General features: G+C 37.0%; 1 protein-coding gene across 9 annotated transcripts in view; it reads left to right on the forward strand.

Annotated features, from left to right (window-relative positions):
• TBCK (TBC1 domain containing kinase) overlaps positions 1 to 21,956 on the forward strand; it is a 102,942-nt gene that overhangs the window by 74,949 nt on the left and 6,037 nt on the right. For 8 of the 9 annotated variants that reach the window (XM_051616651.1, XM_051616654.1, XM_051616650.1 and 5 more), the window contains 2 exons: positions 11,338 to 11,513; positions 16,769 to 16,928. The exons of the other annotated variant lie outside the window; for it this stretch is intronic. In XM_051616651.1, the coding sequence (XP_051472611.1) occupies positions 11,338 to 11,513; positions 16,769 to 16,928 (336 nt within the window). The remainder of the gene's footprint in view (positions 1 to 11,337; positions 11,514 to 16,768; positions 16,929 to 21,956) is intronic. 9 annotated transcript variants of the gene reach the window in all.

Consider the following 21,956-nt stretch of genomic DNA (forward strand, 5'->3'; position numbering starts at 1 on the left):
AAATTTTTTTTTCATGCTCATAAGCCAGGCAGCTAGCAAGCAAAAAGTGGGGAATGTAAAGAAACCTCTGCCTCCAGTACTTTGGTTCTGTGCATTAAATTAGCTGGAGTAAGCTTTTTATAGCACTCTCTTTATTACGTTTCTTTTGTTTAAATATGAATATATTTTCTTACATTTTAGGACTTTTTGTAATAGAAGATAAGGCATTTAATCAATTGTCAGAGTGGATTAAACAATAAATATATGGCTGAGGAAATAACTGATATTAAAGGTTAATTTAAGAGTCTCTACTGAATATTGTGGTTATTTTTTAAGTTGGAATTGAAATAGCAATTACTTGAATTGAATGTAAACTCATTGGAACAAATGTGCTGTGTTTTTTCTTTGTTGAGGCAGAATTAAAGGAGAATGTTTATAAGAATTAAATATTATTTATATGAAACTTGAATAGTTTGTTAGACACTCATTTAGATCATATTTAAGGTTTGTAAACATATTTTGCACAGACTTGATTTCCAGGTCTTCCTGGGATGTGTTTGTCTGCTATGAATGTAAATGGGGCAGTTGGAGCAGCCAGGGCACTCTCTACTGCAGCCTTAGGCTCAAGTTCAGGATTCACTGATTGTCCATCTAGTCCTTCCTCACAAGCCTTTGTGATTATACCCACTTTGAAGTTAAAAGCTGGGTGTATTTGACCTTTTTGACCTCTTACAATTGGAAATCAGTGACTGATTAACGTATGTGCTGGAAGAGAGGGGTTAATTATACCTGTAAACTTAATTTTTAAAAAAATGTACTGAGTTCTGTCTCTCTGCATCTTTTAGGAGTGTCCTTTTTTCTTTCTTTCTTTTTTAGAAAGTGTTTTAAAATCAGATTCTCTGATAGCCTTTGTATACTTTTATCAAGTATATATTAGGAGTTTCATTTTCCCCCACAGTTTTACCATATTACTGAGGAAAATAAATATACTTTAAAAAATATCATAAGCAGTAGCCACTGTATTGCAGAATAAGGAATATGGCAGCTATTGTCACCAGCCTTTAAGATGTGGAAGTTATTGACAAACGAGCTGTTTACAGGATAAGAAAGGATCAAGCCCATAATAAAGTAGTAAACACAACAGAACAAGTTAGCTACAGCTGTCAAATAGTTTGGATTTGAGCCAGCTGTTTTTCCCTTCTATGCCCAATCTTAGCCCCTGTGGAGTGTATCTTGTGAGAAGATGTTGCCTGAAATGCATGTGGTAGCACTGGTAGTGTAGTCTGAGGCTAGTACTTGGCAAAGAAAACTATTGGAATATTGACATGAAAAATGAAGGAAAACCAGAGTTTCTGAAGTCTCTCTGACCAGTGTTAACGTCTGCTGAGCTACACTCAAAACTCAGGTGTAGCTGGCAATCCGAAGCTGAGCTCTGCAAAGTGGTACTGTGATACGTGAGCTTGTGTGGTTCCATTTTTGAAAACTTGATTTTCTGCAAGTGTTTTTTAACTACAGCTGGAGCAAAGCCTTATAACTAAAATTCTAGCAAGGAGGAGTTTGCTCAGTCCCACTGAAGACTAGTAGCAGTAAACTTATTTTTCAAATACTTCCCCTTTTTTATTGTCTATATACACATCCAATGCATTTATAAAAAGGAAAATGAAGTAGTGCAATGCGTATGTTAATTTATGTGAGGGGAGAAGTAACACAGAATAACCCACTGAGTATGCTAAAAATATGCTTTAGGACCAGCACAGATCTAAAAAGCTTAGTGCTTTATTCATCTTCTGATCAGCACAATTACATACAGCAGACAGAAATGGTCCATTTGGTATTACTTTTTTAATGTGTGTGCTTATAGCATCAGAAGGCAGTAGAGTTTGAGAGAAATTTTTGAAGTCAGATTTTGAAGAAGTAATCCCAAGCATCTTAGTAGTTTATCTCACACACAAATATGCTCAGGTCCGCAGACATAGCTACCTCCTGCCACACACAGCAACTTTAATTTCAGCATGTACTAACTCGTGAGTATGCCATATACTGCTGCTGTGAAAGTTGTGTCTTAAAGCACAATGCTGTGTAACAGTGCTGTTGAGAAAAATGTAATTAAGATTCATTTTCTTGACATGAGAAGAGGACATATTATTATGTTGGAGATACTTGTTTCTATTAAAGGGCTAAGGTGTTGTGTTGTTGTTGCTTTTTTCTCTACTCCCCAGTCCTCTGTCTTACCCTACTCTTTTTCTCTATATAGGTCTATAAAGGAGCCTGCCTTAAGCTAACCTGGAATTCAGGATTCCATCACATCCCCTTTTTAGTGCAGCTCAGGCTAGGTTAAGTGCTGTGTGGGTCAGGATGTGGTGTTATTATAATCTATTAGCAAGTGCAGTGAGAGAATGGAAAAGACTTTCCTGAATGCAGCTGTCCTGCCTGGTGCAATTGCTGCATTCTTGCAGTTGATAGCCTAGTAGGAATTGTCTGGTGGCCTTATGGGATCATGTCAACATCATCTTCATCTACTAGAAAAATTGCTACAGCTGTCTATATATATATTCTCATCTGTCATTGTTACATGTAGAAAATCTGGTCTTCCAAAATGTATGACAGCATGATTAGAAGAAAAAGTGAATACTGACTGCGAAGTTGAACCTGCAGCAAAAGTTGGTCACTGTGCCCATCCTGCAGTTGCAAATTAACACATTTTAAGTTGATGGGCATAAATGTTTCTGTTGATGCTAAAATGATGATTTATATATAGCTCACCAAAGCTTGGGGCCAGGTTCCTAAAATGAGCAGAGAGTACAAAAATCCAAGTAGATTTATGTGAGAAGCACCTACAGCTTACGGGGCAACTGTCTGGCTAACCATATTTTCAAACTTTGTGACATTTACTCAAATTCACCACTCTTCTCAATAGTCACGAGTTAAGGTGGAGCCTTAATTGTTTTGCTCTTTGGCTTCACAGTAGTAAATAACTGAAGGTGTCCCAGAGCTGTGCTGCCATTGTTCATGCCAATTTAGAAAACAGGAATCATGGTCAAATAGCAACTACAGTTGAATCCTGAAAAAAGAGGGATTGTCTAAATCTAAGGTCTCTGACATTGATACATGTCATCATATTGTGAGGAAAAGGAGATTCCTCTTCCAGTTGCAATTTGCATTGAGATGTGATACTAAATTCCTGTTGGTTTTGTTTTTTGAGATGGGGGAATTTCTGGCAATTTGTATTCTTAAAATTCTGTAATATTTTTTTCTTAAAACAAAGTAATTCCATTGCTTGTCAAGGAGAGAGCGTCTGTCAAGGGGGGGAAATAGGTATCAATAGAAAGTGGGGAAGGCTTGCAAGATCATTCTTGCTGCTGCTTTTACTTCAGGTTTTATTTAATGGTAACGCATCTTGTCAATATTTTCAGGCATGATTGGATTATGGCTCAACTTTGAATTTTAAAATTATTTCCTGCAGTTGTGAGAAGTGTTTACCTGTTTTATCATATCAGAGGCAATAACTAATGAGACCTTGCAGCATGTCTGCCTAGCTGCACACAGGGAATAACTTGTTTTTCTGCTCTGGTGACTCAGCTTATTCACTCAATTGGGTTATTCCAGGGAGAAAGACAGGTTTACTTAATAATGAACTATTTTGGCAAGCAGAGCTAAATTTCATTACTGTAGACTGCCTGCAATGGTGTATGAAGGCATTTAGAGGATGTTTATGAATGACAATTGGCTAAAAGTTGCTGGTTTTGCACTCCTTACGATGTGGGTTCTGGAGACGGGAGCGTTGTGGGCAAGTCAGGGTGCTGGAGGGAGTGGATGAGCACAGCTTGCAAAATGTACTTGCAAAATTAAATAGAGCAAACTTAAGAAATAGGAATTAAAGGGAGAGAGGGAGCATAGAGAAGATGGGTTCCTATGTCTTTACTTGGAAATTTGAGAAGCAGAACATGAAGGGAGGAGTGAATCTGAAGCGTAAGAATGTGTTTGCTGAAGTTGTGTAGAGAATAGTGGCTTTCAAGTGTTTGAAAGTTTTAGAAAACAGTTCCTAAAATCTGGAAGTTAGGCTGCTCCTCCTTTAAAAGTAGACCTGATTGAACATAAAAAAAATATTTAAGCTTTTTTTATGACCCTTTGCTAGTAATGGAGATGAGAGGGGTATTAAGGAGTGTATCAAGACATGTATTCCTTTGTATTCACTTATGATGATCAGAATACTTCCCTGCCTGTATAAGCAGGTCTCTTGCTGACAGTAACAGTGGGCTTAAGCATCATTCTTTCTCAGCTGGTACAGGAGATAAGTAAGTACTTCTCACTTATCAGGCCGCCAAGGGAGCAAAAGGAGTCATTCTCTTTGTTTAAAAACAAACAAAACCACCAAAAACAAACATGAAAAAGACATTGATCCTAGGGGAGTAAGTACTGCCTTCATCTACTTAATTGTGAAGGATATAAATTTCCATTTGCATGAAAAATACTGAGTGCAAACATACTGGTAGTGATTAGTTTTAGCCGCAAAATCCTGTTAGATGATGTAGCTAAAATCCAGTGTTCTTATTTGGTCTTGTTTTCACATACTCCCTGAAAATTGACTCAGCCTCAGTCATAAAAACTGAATTTTTTATAAAAACATGATAGCAGTGACTTTGCCTAGAAATCTGTCCAGAAGTGTCCTATTCTTGCTTAATCACTCTTATTTTCTACTAGTTGTTTTCATTTGACTGCTGTATTTTAATAGCTATAAAATAGTGCTGCTCTAAATATTTATCCCAACGCTCCTATAATGGTAACATGACACTGAATATTATATTTAGGTAGAATTCACTGTAAAAAATACCTTAATTTTCTTCCATTATGGTTATTTAAAGTAAAAACAAGCACAAACAGCAATGCCGTTGCTACAAACCAGTATAACCTTTGATTCAGAGTTGGATCTGTTTGTAGTTCCTGTGTGAATCTGCTTTTGCCTCTTTCTCTATTTGATCAATTCTTCAGAAATCTTTTAAGCTGGTTTTTAAATGTTTTTCTCATCTTATTCCTGGTTATATATATGCATATATTGATTTCAGAAACCAAACATAATGTTCCAAATGTATGGAATGACGTCTTCAATGAAGCATGTCGCTTCATGAAGGACTTTGATACTTTGAACAGATTATTTTACTTGAACTCCAAATTTTAGTTACACTGGCTTTCAAGCTGAAGTTCCTTCTGTATGAAATTTGCTGCAATAAGTTTTGCCACCTTCAAAGACAAAAGAGTGGAAACTCTGGTTCTGCTCAGATAGTTATCCTTTCCGTTGATAAAAAGTTGCTTTGTAGCTCCTGTGTTTATCAGATGAGACTGTTAAGTTCAGGTTCCGCAGAACTAAAGATACTCACTTATATTCTAAAACTTTTTTTTTTTTTAATCTTCATTTAATAGCTAGAATGAAATGCTTGTAAGATTACAGCCTAATGGAAAAATAGATAGAAGCTATGATTGTGCTGGCCTTATGTTCTGAAGTACTTTAATCTTTCTGAAGCTTGACTTCTAATTTAGAATGCTTAAGAAGCTTTAATTCCTAATATTAAAAAAAAAAAAAAGAAATTCTTCATGCGTATTTCTTCTTAAGAGCAGTAAATGCGTATGGCTTAGCAATTCCCAAGCCTAAATGAAAATTAATGGGGTGAGAAGAATAAGTACTTTAAAATAAAGAATTTAGGATGTTGTCAGAGAAACTTCTGGGAGGCGAGTAGACCTCAGACATGAACTTCAATATTCTTTTTCCTATTACCAGCCTGCTGATTAAGCAGTCTTCCCTGATGCACATCTCCTTACAGCTGACTAGTGTAAAGCAAGATTCGTGTTTTATGTCATGATATGCTAAAATAACTCTCTTCTCTTTGCAGGAAAACAGGCAAAGCAACTTAAGTAGTAAGCTCAGTATCTTAGCACATGTAGACTTGCGTACGTGAGTGTGTGAAAATGTGTATGTATCTTTCTGATAATTCTTACCTTTTCTAAGTAATGACAAGCAGTGCTACTCGTATGAAAACAATTCTCTATTTCAGTTCTGTAGTCAGTATGCAATTTCTTACACTACCTCTAAAACCATGAGTATATTGACTAAACTGTCGGAGCGCTACTCAAGTGTGTAACTGGACTTTTAACTACCCTCTGGCACTGTACTTAAAGTAGAGCTTTTACCTTTTTTAAGAAAGGGTAAGGCCTGGGTTGTTGTTTTGGTTTTTTTTATAAATTATGTACCATGTCTGCCATGGAAAAGTGCTAAAATAGGTCATAACAGTATGATTACTGAAGGGAAGAGATAAAATGTTTTATATTTGTGATATACTATTTGGACTTAAGCTTTTTGCAGTGATTATCCTGTCTGTTTTTCAATTGTTCATTTGTACTACCCTTAGAGTAATAAGTATTACTAGCATGGAAATTTTAGTTTGTGGGATTATCTGTACAATCTCTTCATTTAAAACAAGCAAAAAATTGCAGATGAGAAGTCCAACAAGATATTGTAAGCAGCTGTCTGAAGATGTGACTACCTGCAACTTAATTTAAGTAATCAAAATCTCAGCTGAATTCTACTGCCTGTTCAAATTTTCTTGGCTATTTGTAAATAATTACTAAGACACTATCAGAGCCATAACTTTTTCTGAGAGCAGCTAACCTTAGTGGCCTTTTATGATGGGGTCACAGCATCAGTGGACGAGGGCAGGACAACTGACGTTATCTACCTGGCCTTGTGCTAAGTGTTCGACATTGTCCTGCATGACATCCTAGTATCTCAGTTTGAAAGATATAGATTAGGTGGATGGACCACTTGGTGGATAAGGATTTGGCTGGATGGTCACACTGAAAGAGTTGTGGTCAATGGCTCGATGTCCAGATGGAATGCCGTTCCTCAGGGGTCAGTACTGGGACCAGTGCTGTTTAACATCTTTGCCAGTGACATGGATGGTGGGATCTTGTTGTCAGCAGTCAGGACAAATGCTAAGCCTCCAGTCTAAAATGTCAGCCTGCATCTCATGCATCTCTGCTTAGTTGGCCAGGCTGAGGTAAGAAGGTGATAGATGGCAGCTCTAACGCTGTTGTGGAGAGCAGCAGGAAAGGTGTTAAAGGTTCAGAACAATCTGCAAGATTTGGATGGTCAGGGACCATGACAGCTTCCAGAACTGTCTGAACAAAAGTCCAGTGCCAAAATATAGGTATTTGTAGCATGATGATGGTATGAAGAGATCTGAAGAGGACTGGGTAGCAAGATTGACAGATTGGTGCTAACCATGTTTAACTTTTGCTGACTGACAGCCCATTAGACAATTCCTCTGAGAAAATGTCTGTCATGAAATATAGTTGTCACCAGATACAGCAGATAAAGTCAAATTTTTAAATGGAAGTAGGAAAGATGATCTTGTAAGTACATGCACATATTTCACTTTGCAATCTGGAGGAAATAAATCAGTCTGATAAAACAGTTGTTAAAAGAAAGAATTGATTCAGCAATTATATTTCCCTGCAAGCCTGTCAAGGAGCTTTAGGCTGCAGCTTTGTTCAAAGCCTATCTAGAGATATTGTATTGCTAAATGTGCCACTTAGGCAGATCTGGACATACGAGGTCAAAGCCAAGAAAAAATTCCCAGTTGAATGTTTCTCCTTATTTTCAACCCAGTTAAAGGGGAAAAAATGCTTGTCCTGGTTATTAAAACCTGTTCACAGGGCACATAGTGTCTACCTGTGGAGCACTTCTTTGTAGCTTTGTACTTTATGGATAAGAGGAAAAGTTTTTGTATCATATAGATGAATTTAGACCGGTTTGTTTTCTGCTGTGGACTTCATATGTTCCTTTTAAACTTTTATTCTTTCCTGAGGCATTCATCACATCTGCTGAATTAGATGAGAACTGTATAAATCAAAGTAGGAAGTGATTGCATAATTAGAGTCCATCATAATGTAAATGTTTCTCCAGAAGACTTAAATTAGGTCATGTCAGCCAGCTTCACTGGTATAGTCCACATTTATGATGCTGTCTTTGCTACCTGGTTGTTGTTACCCATAATTGTGTGACCCTGCTTTAGGGATTAAACTCCCTTTGCAGCGAACTTGCTTCCCTTCCTTCCTTGGTCTTCCTCCACAAATACTCTCCTGAGAGAAGCCATTGCCTGAGGAGGGTGTAGTTATGTCTGCCAGTTTTAGTCATCAGGCAAATTAAGCTGTCTTGGCCAAGTGTGTATTTATTTAATCCCTGTTCTTTCTACCTTCTTTGGATATTGCAAACTTGTGTCTGCTGTGAATCCCATAGACATGAACTGCTGAATTCATTTGGCAAGTCTGAAGTTTGTCAGAAGAGTATTACTTTGTTCTTCCTCCTCCCTTTTGGTACAACTTCTTGGGCCCCTCTTGGGAAAATCCAGCTACTCAACTGGGAGGTGACTCTGTTCTCTGTCACAGTGTTAGTTTTAAGGAATCAGGTCTCCCTTGAGTATTGGCTATTCTGTTGAAACAAATTATACATTATCCAGAAAATAAGCAATTTTCTAATTATAAGGTGTTGACACATCGATTATTCTGAACTTGGGAGGAAAATATGTGCTAAGACTAGCAATTTGTAGATTCTTTTGTTTTGAATACTATCATATACAAAGGCAAAAAGTAGTTTAGTGAGCTAATATATTCCCTGACATACAATTACCAATTTTATTTGTAATTTGGAGTGCTTTTTGATAACCTGCTTTACAACAAAGGTGTTTCTAACTACCAAAGTACTGTCTAAGAAGTCTTATTTTCTGAGATGTAACACAAGAAGGCATGTATGTTTCTCTGTTCTCTCTGGCATATTCTCCAGACTTGGAGTATTCCTCAGATTAAACGATAAACTAGCATGTTTAGAAACCAAAACAAAAGCTAGAGCCAACAACAATCAGTTGGGCTAATCATAATTAGTAATGCCTCCATTGCTTTCAGTGTATTACTCATGTTCTCTTGAATTAGTTTCATGTGCTATAAGCATTTAATGTCTTAAATTGGTGTGATCACTGCAAACTAAATCAAGATAATGTAAATAGAGTATTTTTTCAAAGCAGAAAATTTGCTGCTCTGATACTCTTAGACCTATATTTTGACTGCACCATATAGGCTTGATGGCAGAAGTAATGCACAATAATGATCTATTTGTTCTTTTATTTTTTTCATTTTCTGTAGTCCATCTCTATATGCCTGTGGTCCTGTTTTGAACAAATGCGTAAGCAAATATTCCGTTAAGAAAAGGTTGGCTATTTCATTAATGTAGGTCATCTTCACCAAGAATAAGACATCAAAACAGTCTGAAGATCTTTCAGAAGATGCTTCCTGTAATTAATTCTAGTTATTATGTTTGTTCCTGTCTAATAACTGTGAGAATAACTCACTAGAAACAGCTGTGGACTTGGTTATAAACAACTTTTGCTTCTATTTAACCTCCTGCCCAAGAGAAACACAATGGTTTCACAAGACAAACCAGTTCTGTTATAAGATGACTAGACTCCGTGAATGTATTTTTTATGTCCCTAACTCTTGGAGTACATTGAGTTGTACTGTAATGTGGGGGGTTTTTGAATGTATAACCAACCTGATATCTCTGTATCTGCTGGATTAAAACTTAATGACAACAAGCTGCTTTAAAATTTACCTGTGATTTTTCAGATTGTGGCAATGGTACTAACAGGAAAAAACAGTTCTTGCTGCAGAAGACTATAAATAAGCATAATTTATTAACTCCGTAACACCATGGTGCATGATACTGTATTTTTAATTACATAGCATATTAAAGTTTTTAAAAATAAGCACTTGCAACATTTAATTGAATTGATATGAGGACCTCTTAGTGCAGATACAGTTCTGGAAGTTCCCCAGGGTAGCAGAGAGATAAAAAAGTCTAATGTTCATGCATGATAATAGGAAAAGTGACTGTAGCAGTCCTTTAACATTTAGATCTTCAAATAGATTTTGCAAATCAGTGTTCCAAAGGAGAAAGCCTAGAGAATGCTGCAGATCTTTTTGCCTAATGCTTGTAAAGAATCTGAGTTTGACCCTCTTGAGCAAGCTGGAGTTTTTCCTCATGCTTTATTTTGCAAAAGTCAGACTAATTCTTTTGGATGGAAGCATAGTTGTGTTGGCATTTAAGTTTCACCAGTGTAAAACGATCACTGAGGGAAGGTGGTGAAATAGCTGCAAACATTTCACAGCTGTCTTACAGTGCCTATATTTTCTTTTTTTCTGCTGATGTTCACAGATTTATATGTCTTGATAATTAATGAAAATACAGGATTTGAAAGACAGTAGGTATTAGAAAGAAATTCTGTACTGTGAGGGTGATGAGACACTGAAATAGGTTTCCCCAGGGAAACTGGATGCCCCATCTCTGGAAGTGTTCAAGGCCAGGTTGGATGGGGCTTTGAGCAACCTGGTCTAATGGGAGGTGTCCCTGCCCATGGCAGGGGGGTTGGAACTAGATCATCTTTAGGGTCCCTTCCAGCCCAAATAATTCTGTGATTCTGTAATTTCCACATTCTGTGTTATTCACAAAAATAATGAGGGTTAATTTTTTTCTTAATTTAGATATGCATGAGCTTTTAAGAATGTAAAGTGAAGAAATGCTAGTGCTAAGGAATATTTTTTATACAATTCACAGTGAAGGCTCTCTTATGAAAAATAATTTAAGCATTGTCAAACTAGTTGCTGGAGTACTACCAGGTGTTTGGTGTTGTGTGTGTTGTTTCATCATCTGTCCTGTTGCCCAGTTTCTCCATCCTCCAAAACAAAGGAACGTTTTTTCTGGGTTATAATACAGGACTATTTCTTAAATTTCTGGTGTCCAGATTTGTGTTTAGTCTTTGAGCTGGCGTAATATCTGGTCTTAAGATAACTCAGTATCTTACAGAGGCATCCCTGCAGTTTCTGTGACAGATCTCCAATTGCTGCCCTTCTTTCCCACTTCAAGCATGAGACCTCTCAGCTTCTCCTTTCAGAGAGTGCTTTCTAGCCAATTGACTTAATTTCTGATGCTGAGAAATGTTCTGTGAGTTTGTGACCCCCTCAGCCACAGTGAATAATTCGTTAACAAATCACAAACTAAAATAATTTGCACAGATTGTCAAACCATTTCATTTTTTAGTAACTTCAACAGAAAATAGGGCTATAATTGGCTGATAGGCATTTGGCACTGCTCTGGAGCTTTTCTGTATGGATTGTTTAACTCAGACTAGATCAGACTTATAAGGAAAAGATGTTTCTGTCTGTATTGTTACACTTTGAAATAGTCAAATAAGAAGTTTCAAAGAACACCATGTCTCTAATTGTATCATCTCCTAATATTAATTTATTCTTTTAAAGTCCAGGGATGCCATCAAGTTGGATGACCTGAAGGCAGAGGTGTCGCCACGAATTTCAGCAGAAGATCTGATTGATCTGTGTGAGTTGACAGGACCTAGTCATTCCAAAACACCTGTAAAGAAAACAAAGCCTAGCAAGCCCAAACTGCTGGTGGTGGACATCCGTAACAGTGAAGAGTATCCTTTAAAATCACGTTTGTATCAATTACTTCCTCACTGTCTGCAGGCAGTGAGATGTTAAAACAGTAGATAATGGAAAGGTATGCGGTAGAGGTACAGTGGAAGGACCAAAGGCAAATTTTTTTGTTATGGAGAGACCTATTTGGCAGAGGACAAATATATTTTTGCCTTCACATTTTAAGCTGTAGGTCTACTGAAAACACATTGTACCAGTAGCACAAATGGTTTAATGCTACTTTTTTTGGTGACAGTTGTTGTCAGCAGACCTTTACCATTTAATATGACCAATATTCCAATTAAGCAGAAGTTAAAGGAGCCAGAGAAGCACTGATAGCTCACATGCTTTGCCAGTCCTTCAGTGGAATATCAATTCCTGTTGAATGCCCTCTTGTTATTGTCATGTAATGCAGCCATGAGGCCACCCTAATTTACATCCTCTAGTTAGCATATAATCAGACAAGTCTTAAAGTGTCTTGAATCTATAAATTTTTGTCAGGGTTGCTACTCGGTCTCGACCTTACTTATTTGTTCTTTTTCAAATATATAGTCTTTACGTGTGGCGTATTTCTAGATTGTTTTTCTGAAGTAGTGTAGTTACGGGGCTGGGTTTATTTGGGTTTTGGAAGGGGGAGTGCTTTATAGATGTGCTTTGCCAGGAATGCAGATCTTCATCAAGATCCATCAGTAAGTGGGAATAATGACAATATTTTATTAGAGGTAACTCTTAACCTTATACTGAACATTTGGGGTTATACCTGTTATTGTTTGGTATCATCTTTTTAAGTATTGTCCCTTTCATAATACCAAAGGTGATGTGGATGTTTTTGCAGCAGATGTGCTCTTAGCTTGCTGTGTTACAAGGTATAATTAATGGAATCATAGAATGGTTAAGGTTGTAAGGAACCTTAAAGATCATAATGTTCCAACATCCCTGCCATGAACAGGGGCACCTCACACTAGACTAGGCTGCACAAAGCCTCATCCAGCCTGGCCTAAAACACCTCCAGGGAGGGGTCATTAACAATCTTCCTAAGCAACCTATTCCAGCACCTTATTACCCTCATGATGAAGAATTTCTTCCTGATGTCTAATCTAAATCTACCCTCTTTCAGTTTAAAACCATTACCATTCTTCATTCTTAATTTGCAAACAATACTCAATAGAAAAATAACAAAAGAATAAATAATTTTAGTTAAACATTTTACAGAATTGTAGGGGTTGGAAGGGACATCTGGAGATCGAGTCCAATCCCCCTGACAGAGCAGGACCACCATAGAATTTAGGGCAGGTCACACAGAAACACATTCAGATGGGTCTTTGAAGTCTCCAGAGAAGGAGACTCCACGACCTCCCTGGGCAGTCTGTTCCAGTGCTCTGTAACTCTTACAGTAAAGAAGTTTTTCCTCATGTTGAGGTGGAACTTCCTGTGCTCTAGCTTTCATCCATTGCCCTTAGTCTTATCAGAGGGCATGACTGAGAAGTGCTTGGCCCCTCCTTCTTGACACCCACCCTTCAGATATTTATATAAATTAGTAAGATCCCCTCAGTCTTCTCTAGACTAAACATCCTCTCTCAGCCTTTTGCTTTGAGAAAGGAGAATAATTCCTTTTACGTATGTCTGGCTTGTTCTTAAAGATCTTCAGTGAAAGAGATTGAACAGGCTCCCAACATCTTGAGCATTAGAAAAGATCTGAGAGTCTTAACAAATGCTATTGACATACTGTATGCATGTTAGAAAAGCGTAAAGTCTAGACAACTAAATGAACAGGAGATCAAGGCAAATATTCGTGCAAAAATTTGTAGTAAATATTTAAATAAATGTTTCAACCTCCTTTTTATAATCAAGTTTGGTAAAGTACCACTTCAAAAGTAACTGTATATACAGAAAAACACTGCCACTAACATTTTTCTCTGTTAAATATTTTGCAATATTTATGACAAAGCAGGGTGAGGCAGAAAACTAAATATTTTTACTGCATAAAAGTGAAATTATTCTTACATAGTAAACAGAATAATATAATTGGACTATTCTAAATTAAACCTGTTATTTTTGAGGAATTATGATTTTACTGTATGCCAAACTTGAACATGTGATGTGATCTGCTATGTAGATAAAACAGAATGGTCAAAGGAACACAAAAAAAGTAATTATTTTTTTTTGTTTGCATTCATTAGTTTCATGCATCAGTTGAGGAGTACAATTAAGTAGAGATTCATGTATCTTAAGTAGTTTGACTCTTTATTTTCTGGACTCCAGCAGCTGCTTTACTCCTGGATCTAGATTGTTGAAAATGTGGTCCTCTTTATTCAGGGAACTGAAAATTCAGGGTGTTTTCTGATAAGTTATTACTTCATCAAGGGTGTCACAGTTTGACTGGCTCAAATCAGGACAAAGGGATAATACCTTTTAGGCTCCAGTTTAAAAGCAAAGTGCCCAGGATTAAAAACTAGAAGGTTATTATTACTATATAGAAAGCTTTGATGTTACTGAGGTAAATAGTGTTTCTATTTCTACATGTATAATTCTGTTATTAATTATTTAACCTAATTCCTAGAAATCATGTAAAAGAATGCAGAAAGAGAGCAAGTAATAAAAAAATGCCTCAGCTCCATTTACTGCACTGAAAGGCTATTATTTGTGTACAGTAATGGATTTATTTATTTTATAACCAAGATCAGATGCAAGGTGTTTGGTTAAATGTTTCTACAGTTTTCCTAATACCTTGATAATAGGTTCTACTCTGCTGTGGTACTAATCCTATTCTACTCTAGCAGAGATGATTCAAAATTTCAGTTATTTTTGACTGCTATGAAGTAAGTGGTTCCATGAGGCTGTCTTACATACTAGAAAGTTCTAATCAGACTTTCCGTTTATATATCTTGAATGAGGAGGCATACTGGAGAGAGAAAATCTTCATAACCTGAGCCATGCACTGTAATCACTGCTGCTGTTGTTTTGTTCTGGTCGGAGTTTCTGGTCATCTAAAACACCCTGTCATTTAAATAATGGGTGGTCTTAAATCTTCCTGGTTCTAGGAAGTAGGGAATGTCATTTTTAAAAATGCGGCCTGGTAGGTATTAGAATTATCCCTTGAGTGCATTGGTTTGTGTGTCAGTTGTAAAAGAAATATGGTATATAGAAAGCTATTAATCTGTCAGCAGTTCTGAATGGTAAACCACAGGAATACTCTGTTCAGTGTCCCATTCATTCTCACAGTAAGGAAACTGTCAGAAAATTTCAGAGAACCGTACCACAGGATCAGGCAGTCTCTATGTTACTGTGGCATGTTTTTTTTAAAATGTGACAGACCACTGTGAGGTTCTTAAAAAATATGATCATTTCTTAAGTTTTGTTGTCAGTCTTCATCACCACCTTTGCCTGTCATGCTAACCTTCACTTTCGCGTTATTTTCAATGTGATTTCAAAAAAGCATGAGAAGACTTTCAACAAGTGTCAAACATGCTTCATATTTCATACTGTGATGTGTTTGAAAGCTAATGCATTGTGTTGTGATGAAGCTCATGTTGCAAGGCCAAAAGCTCCTAACCCTTTTTCCCAATAGGCAGCTTTGTAACAGAAGCCTTTCTATTGAAAAGGTGATACAGTCAAAGTAGTGTCTCTGTTGGCCAGCAATTTGTCCAAGGCTCATTTCATTAACCAGGTTAGCAGAGATACTGGCAGCCTTCCATTCCTGTTATGAAAATTACAGCTGCATACTTATGGTCTCTCAGTCTGTAAGCAAAAGACCGTAGCCTCTTTGTTAACTGTCTTACTATTGAAATGTTTAAGATGGTCGCTTAGGATTAGGGAGAATGTGAATGACAGCAAATGCATTTTGGATCTATCTAGTTTGGTAGTAATGTTGATATCAAATTTATTTCTCTTTTAAAAGATTACGTCAAGTTTTTCTGAGCAGTTCAGCATGTTCAGTGGCATAAGCATGAGCAACTAGATCTGTCCAAAGTAATTTTCTGTGCAAATTATTATTGTGTCAGAACTTTTACCCTGGTTAGTAGCAATGAGTGTGATGTGGTTATTGGGGAAAGAGGATTGGCACTGACCAGTGAAGGAAAGTTGTAATTTTCCCCTTCAAAGTAGAAACAAACTGACAATGTTAAGGAATAATACATGATTGTCTTCTGTTCATTCAAATGCTTTTATATTGCCATATTTTGCCACACTATAATATTTATGATCATAAAGCTGAAACTGTTACATAAATAACAAGAAGTGAATGCAGATACTAACCTAGGTCAATTAAATCTTACCTTGATTTAATTCAGCTCCTTTATTTAAAAGGATTCTGAATTTAATTATTAATTCAACTAGCTTTCTTCAAGTACAGTAATAAAGAGTGACTGGTCTGGATATTTGACCTTGTGTATATTTTCACAGTACTTAGCTGTTTCCCACCTCTTCAAAGCTGTTCCTGTTTACTGTTAGGGAATGGGAGGGTTCCAGGCATGTGTGCAGAGTATGAAAGTAATTCAGAAGTTGGTCAAAGTCATGGCAAGTTTTCAAATTCATAAAAAGCTAGATAGTACTGGTCCAACTTATTTTTTATTGAAGAGACTTTCACATTCAGTATTTTTCATAAAACCTGATTGAATTATCCTTTGACAGTGAAGCAGAACTGACCATATCTCAGAGCCGTTGTGACTTGTGTGCTGTTTGCTTTTCAATACCCAATACACACTCACTGTTAGTGGAACTGCAAATAATATACCCAGTACTTGTTCTCTGGGAACATGCATGCATGTACACTAGAATTTCAGTTTGGATCAAATATTAGGGGCCTTTCAGGGGGTGGCAGGAGGTTTAAGAAGATTTTCCAATAATCCCTATTTAGTTTTGGATCTCATTGTAAGGACTTCATTCGTTTTGCATAATACTCCTCTGGAAGAGGTGCTCCAGCTGCTCATCAGACCAGAGTTGGTTTAAAGTAAAATCCATGAAAATATGTATACTGTGTATATTTGGTCCTTAGCACCAAGTGTTTTATTTAACAAATGAGTGTCTGTAGTGCTGTGTCCTTTACAAAGCAAACAACTCTTCATTCTGTCTTTTTTTTCTGTGTAGTGTCAGAAGTTTTCTCCATATGAGTGTAAATGAGGTTTGTCAAAATACACTAGCACAAAAGAGCAACAGTGTTGTATCACAACAGCCAGGATGAAGAGCAGGTTCATCCTACAGCTATACGTGTGCCACAGTTTTCTCTGCCTTTCACATGTCCTTAACTGATCTTCCTAAGCTTCAACCGTGGCCACATTTCTGGCAGCATCAATGTCCCATTTGCATCAGCATTTACTGCAGAAGGGGATCTTGTCCAGTGTCCAGCAACTGCCACGCTCCAGAGCTTTAAAGGAAGAGTTGTGGTGATTGTAGGAAATGCAGTGAAGAACACAGCTGCGGTGAGTATATTGCTGTAGCATAAATGTTTGTACTTACAAATACATCTATGGCATGAATACAAGCAGTAGTAAATAAATCATCCTAATGTCTGGATAATTCAGAGTAGTAACTTTGGGTATGATGATAGGATTTGGGGTGATTTTTTTGTTGTTCATTTCTGCTTCTGGACAAAGACGTATCTCTCTTCAAGTGACCAACATCTGAGAAAGCTGATGCTTTGAAATGAAATTATTTAACGTTACCCTTTTTGGGTTTAAAATACTTACTTCTCGGATGTTATAAAAATGACATCAGCACTTCTAATGTACATCAGTAAGATATTGTTTTCAAATCTGACTTGCATTTGCTTTCAGTGATGTTAGGAAGCACACAAGGTAGGCAGAGGGTGGACAGGTTTGTTATGATGTCCAAAGGAAATAAGATAAAATTCACGTTCCTACTCATAAAAAAAGATTTATTGATTAGCTCTTTAGAATCCTTTCGCTCATGCAGTTTTGCTCAGTAAAGATGAGAATGCTTTCTACTGATAACTTTTGTATGATACTGTTAACTGTCAGTGCCTTTAACTAGACAGGGAGAACATTTAGAATTGCCCATGCCTTTTTATAGCTAAATATTTGATGGTGTTGTGCATTAGCAGAATAACAAGTAGGAGTATTTCTTTTGCCATTCTCATTTCCTCAGGTGAAGGGAAGTTGTCTTTTTCTTTTGTGTGTGTGTGTGTGTGTGTGTGTGTGTGTAAATGACATGCTCTTAGATACGGTATACCTTCAGTTGACCGGTTTCTTAAAACTATTTACTAGAAGGGCATGGAATCTAATGCAGTTAAGGACCATTAAAAGGTTTTAATGTGATGGACAGCAGAAGCTTCAGCATGACACGTTTTTTATACACATAACATGAGAAGTCCCTTTAATTAACCTGTGCTTAATCATTTATAGAATTAACTTGTGATATGTATCATGTCTCTTAAATAGTAGCAGAGACAGCATGAAAGAAACTGTACAGCATTATCTCAAATATTTTCAGTCAGTGAGTATCTAGGTATGTGCATGAGATCTGAGTAAGTTCATGATAAATATTTCACCGTTAAACTAATGAACTTAAATAATCACAGTTGCTCCCTAAATGCTGACTACGTAAATCCTCCCCTCAGAGGAACAAATGCAAAACAGATAAAATACTGAGATTCAAATAGAGATTATTTCAATGATGCTTTACGCATTTGATGGTGAGTTATGCAGCTTCTTTCAACAACTACAATTTAAATCACTAAACATCCTGCTTTCTCAGCAAGAGCCTAACCACTTACTGACCTCCTGAGGAATAGGAACAAGGAAAAGGAAGTGCTGTGGTATATTTATGGGAGATATCTCACATGCCAATAAGTAATTTTCAGTGAGTTGCTTTCCAGGACCGCTCATAAATGTTTTATCTGAAACAAAGGAACACTAAGTATTCTGTCTAAAACAGAATGAAGAAACAACCTGAACCAAGTGTCTGAGGGAAGGCAAGGACAGAGGCTTTACAAGGTGGGATGTGGGTTATACTATAGCTAAGAAGAAAATTTTCTCCTGTCACATAGTGACACTTAGGCAAACTTAGATTTGTTAAATATTTCGTTATATGAAATTGATTGTTGCTTTTACCAGTGCAGCTAAAGAAAACTTGTAGTGTGCTTAGTAAGGGCAACTACTTCAGGCACATGAGAGGGTGTTGCCTTTTCCTTAAACCCAGACTTTCTGCAACTGAGGCAGTGTTTACCTGGCTTACCTGGAATTGTCAATATTTCCATAAAAGAGAAATGCTGCTTTGCCTTTTGATTTGCTTTTAGAGTTCTTGAAAGTCTAACTAAAGGGTGTAGATTTTAAATAGCAACAAAATACTGGATTGACTAGTTTGACCACAGATTAATCAAATACTGGAGCCTATATACTCGTAGGGACTTGCCCCCTCTATCACACCCTTAGAGAACATATAAAACCAGCCCCAGAGGTGGGGTAAGTGTGAAAAAACACTTACTATTTATGGGGCTATTTGTACCTAGAAGGTTGAAGCTTTCAGTTGTGTTTTGTGTTAGTAGTAGCCTACTTGGCATCATTTAAAAAAAATTAAAAAACATTTAAAATGCTGAGTGTACTGAACAGATGTGTAAAAAAAAAAAAAAAAAAGCCTTTTTCCCCCTTTTTATACTTCTGTTTCTATCTTTTGCATTAGCTTTGGTGCCAGATGATGAAACATGTAAAATGGAAATAAAATGCTGTCTTGAACTTGTTAGGCTAGAGAGAAAAATGAAAACTTTACTACATCACTGTTCCAGTAGGAAGCAAAGGAAGCCAGCAGTGCCACAGACCTTCAGTATAGCTCTGGCTCTGGTTTAACACTTCCTTAGGACAGAATTTAAACAGGGTAATCCTGCTTGTTAAACCACTTAACTTATTCACCCTAAAAGATTAATAGATTGGCTGACATACAAGAGCCTTTACTGCATGCACCATTACCAGCATAAAGATATTGTAAAGATGAGCTTGTACTGGGCGTCATGTGGTGGTGCTTGGCTCACACTTCTCTGCAGAATATTCTGTCCTTTAAGCTTGTTCTCACTTTGTGCCAGCCTTTCTTCTTCTAGGGGATTTTGGGCACTTGTTAACAGAGCAGATACTTCTTTTGTCTCTGAAAACAGCAGGGACCATCTACATAAAAGGCATTGTGCTGGAGTTAATCAACCAAATTCTATTCTGATTTTTTATTTTTAAATATGTTAAGTGGCAGCATCTTTTAAGTGAATTAAATTCCCCTTTCCCATTAGGTACTAAGCCATTATCTGTTTCTCTTTCCAACTTTTTGTCTTTGATACCACAATGTTGACTGAAATTAGAACAGAAGAAATACCTTACCTGAGATAAAATCATGAGGTAATTTCTACAAGTTACTGAAGCAAAGTAGTCATTCTTACTTTATCACAGTAGTTAATAGATTAAATATATTAACTACCCATAAAGCAAAGACAAGCAGTATCAATTTTCCATGAGATTTTTCTGCCTCTTTTCAAGGCAAGAGGAAGAGGGTCAAATTCAAGATTCTTTTTTATAATGTATTCCTAGCCTGAAAAAAAATTCTATGTGAAAGTAAGCACACTATCAAAAATGTATTTCTTTTTATATGAAGACCAAGACACATAGGTTAAAGTGCCCAGTTACCACTGAATTTGTGTGATGTTGTTGTCTTCCTCAGGCTTTATAAGAAGACCTTGCACAGAACGTAGCCCATGTATACTGAGGCTAGTTTCTTGTTATAGACTTGTCTTAAAAAAATACAAATGGATATCCAAGAAACTTTGTAGGGTGATCTGAAGATAAGGTGTTGCAAACCTACCAAAGGGCAGGTACATTCATACTTCTCAAATCAGACACATTTAGTTAGAAGGACCTAATGAAACTTATGGAGTGAAACTAAATAGAAATTAGGCAATAAACCTCTTGAGATTATTCTACTAGGTATCTTTCAGATTCTACATTGTCTTGTAAATACTCTCTGTAGAAAAGTGATTGAACAAGTGGCATAAACAGGGAAGATATTTTCTATTTGCAAGGATGGATCATAAGGGATCTCCTTATGATTCCCAGAATGCCTCTTTTTCATGTTTGTTTTGTTAAGTCATCACCCTCCCTTCTGCATTCAGACTCAGAGCCTACTGAATCATCAGGCTCCTCTTTGCCTACTGAGGAAAATATTAAACTTGTATTTTGAAGAGATGAAAGGCTTAGTTAATCAACAATAATCCTATTGGTTGTAACTCTACCTAAGACATGGTTAAGTCTTCATTATTTTATTCTGTAAAGTCAGGGTTATTTTATTCAGTCCTTTTTATTATTATAATATATATGAATGTTTTCCTTCATCAAGAGAAAGTAGCCCAGCTGCTGTTGCCAGTTCATTGCTCTTCTCACAGCCCAGGAAAGATACTTGGGCTGCCATCCAGGAGTTGTGCACAGTTGTAATTCTACTCCTGTCAGTGGCTTTGGTTAGTTTGCACTGAATGTATCAGGTACTGCAGAGATTAATTAAATATTCCTCCTTTCCAGTGAGGTATGAAAGAATAAAATGGGAAAAGGAAAGATGGAGGCTAAGAAGCAGAATTTGAGTGTTCCTTTTCCTCTTCTGAAGTAGGTGCCAAGGAAAGCAGGCTATTTCTATAACTCCAAATAGGTTGTCTTTTTTTAATCTTTACTGAGACCAACGGTTACATTTATTGGAAGTTTTAGTTGCTTGTTCAATGTAGACATTGTTTGGCCCATGTGTATGCCTTACTACTCAGAGATTTGGATGTTTCTGAGATAAGGAGTGGTGGAGCCCTCAGCTTTACCTATCAAAATATGTCTGACTTCTGAGTAATGCTGGCAAGCAGAATTTCAGCTCTTCTCTGTCATCTGGGAGATAGGTAAGGACAGGGAAGATGGGGGACGGTGAACTTGAATCCTGGAGGGGTGCTGTCAGGCTCCAGAGTTTCCTTTAGGCCTGTCAGTCTTGGCTGTGGTTACACTGTCTTTGTGGGTGGCACCTCTGGAAGAGGACCCTTGTCCTTGCATGAACCTGCATGGATTAGATCACTCAGGGCTGCTGCATTATAGAATAGAATTATCACTTTCTGGGTCTGTTTCTCAGCTCTTGAAACAGTGTTTTATATTTCCTGATATTCCATTTCAGAGAATCTGAAATAGTGATAACTGAAACAGAGCTAATAAAGAACTAATAAATGTGTGTTACAGGTTGAGGAGACTTGCGTTAAGGATGTTACCAGCCAGAATGGTATTGGTGAATTTGACAATTCCAGCATCCATTCTGGATACTGGGGCAGTGCTGTTTTGCTTTTCATCAAACTAAATCAGCTTTTGAAAAGGATTGACTGACTGCTACAGGAGTGAATGTGTCTGTTGTGTGAGAGGTCCAAAGACTTTTATCCTGGAGTTTAAGAAGAAATGGGATAAAACTGGCAGTTGGCACAGTGTTAAAAAGTACTGCAAATT

This window comes from Apus apus, chromosome 4, assembly GCF_020740795.1.
Source record: "Apus apus isolate bApuApu2 chromosome 4, bApuApu2.pri.cur, whole genome shotgun sequence".
Taxonomy (NCBI): Eukaryota; Metazoa; Chordata; class Aves; order Apodiformes; family Apodidae; genus Apus; species Apus apus.